The 1710-nt window shown below is 34.2% G+C and overlaps 1 protein-coding gene across 1 annotated transcript; it reads left to right on the top strand.

Annotated features, from left to right (window-relative positions):
- Positions 1–776: 776 nt before the first annotated feature.
- Positions 777–1199, top strand: LOC142173389 (secreted RxLR effector protein 161-like). The gene has a single exon (XM_075238969.1). The coding sequence runs from the start codon at positions 777–779 to the stop codon at positions 1197–1199; it is 423 nt and encodes a 140-aa protein (XP_075095070.1).
- The last annotated feature ends 511 nt before the right edge of the window (positions 1200–1710 follow it).

The following is a 1710-nucleotide window of genomic DNA, read 5'->3' as shown; positions in this document are numbered from 1 at the left end:
ACTACTTTCAACCTAAGGTTAGTGTTGTTACTTATTGAGTACATTGGGTCAGTTGTACCCATACTACACTCTGCACTTCGTATGCAGATCCAGGTATATCCGGTCGAAGTGGTTTCCAGGTTTGAGTTATTTCCAGCTTTTGAGAGACTACGAGGTAGCTGCCATATCGTCCGCAGTCCTTGAAGTCCTCTTTCTGTTATCTTTATCTTTACTGTTTTGACAGTTGTATTAGAGGATTTTGCTTGTACTTTGTTATTCAGTAGTACTCGTGTACTCGTTGACACCAGATTTTGGGGTTGGTTGTAGTAGCATTTGTCCCATTTCTTAGATATTCTTATGATATTCTTTCGATGTTGAGTTATTAGTTTATGTTTAATCGATTTCATTATTATTATTATGTGATTGTTGGCTTACCTAGCGGGTTGCATTAGGTGCCATCACGACTTGTGGGTTTTGGTTCATGGTAGGTATTTAAAATTTTATGATGTTATCACTTTATAGGCTTTATTGAGAACAATATGGATCAATGTATATACCGGAAGATCAGTGAGAGTAAAATTTATTTTCTAATTCTTTATGTGGGGTGATATCTTTTTTGAAGTCAATGATAAGGGAATTCCATATGAGGTGAAATAATTTATCTCTCAAAATTTTGATATGAACGATATGAGCAATGCATATTATGTAATTTGCATTAATATTCATCGAGATAGAGATCGAGGTATTTTAGTTTTATCTCAAGAAACCTATATTACAAAGTTTTAGAGACGTTTCAGATGAAGGATTGTTCACCAAGTTTAGTTCCCATAGTGAAGGATGAAAATTTCAATTTGAACCAGTGCCCGAAGAACGACCTTAAGAGGGAACAAATGAAGAATATTCCATATGCTGCTATTGTTGGGAGCTTGATGTATGATGAGGCTTGTACTAGACATGATATTGCATTTGTTGTTGGAATGCTAGAAAGATATCAGAGTAATCCAGGTAATGACTACTTGAGAACAACAAAGAAAGTCTTAAGATACCTTCAAGGGACAAAAGACTACATGATTATGTACAAACCATCAGATAATTTAGAAGTGATTGGCTACTCTAATTCATACTTTGCTGGCTGCATTGATTCATGCAAATCAATATCAGATACATTTGTTGTCCGGTGGAGCTATATCTTGGAAGTGTGCCAAATAGACACTGACTGATACTTTCACTGTAAAGGCTGAGTTTGTTTCTTGTTTTGAGGCTACCTCACATGGTGTATGGTTGAAGAGTTTTATTTCTGGGTATCGACTCGATCTCTAGGCCATTGAGGATATATTGTGATAATTCAACTGCTATATTTATGGCTAAGAATAAAAAATGTGAAAGTCAAAGTAAGCATATTGACATTAAGTATCTAGCCATAAGAGAACGCATTAAAGACAAAAAGTGGTCATTGAGCACATTAGCACTGAATTAATGTTAGCTAATTCTTTAACCAGAGGCGTGCTACTACAGAAATTTAAAGATTATGTAGTTAAAATGGGACTTGGTTCTACTATATAAATTTTTTATTGTCAGAACGAATATTATCGAAACTCTATTTTGTATGATATTTCTCATATTTGTTATTGTGTACACATTCAGTAATTTTGAGAAATATCACTAAAGTGTGACCTAGAATAAACATTGAATTTATTCCTTAAGAAATTTGGGCTACATTTTAGAGGCATA

This window comes from Nicotiana tabacum, chromosome 19 (genome assembly GCF_000715075.1).
Source record: "Nicotiana tabacum cultivar K326 chromosome 19, ASM71507v2, whole genome shotgun sequence".
NCBI classification, from domain to species: domain Eukaryota; kingdom Viridiplantae; phylum Streptophyta; class Magnoliopsida; order Solanales; family Solanaceae; genus Nicotiana; species Nicotiana tabacum.
This window is presented reverse-complemented; position numbering and strand designations above follow the sequence as displayed.

Coding starts and splice junctions, on each gene's coding strand:
- LOC142173389 (XM_075238969.1), top strand. CDS start 777: ATGAAGGATTGTTCACCAAGTTTAGTTCCCATAGTGAAGGATGAAAAT.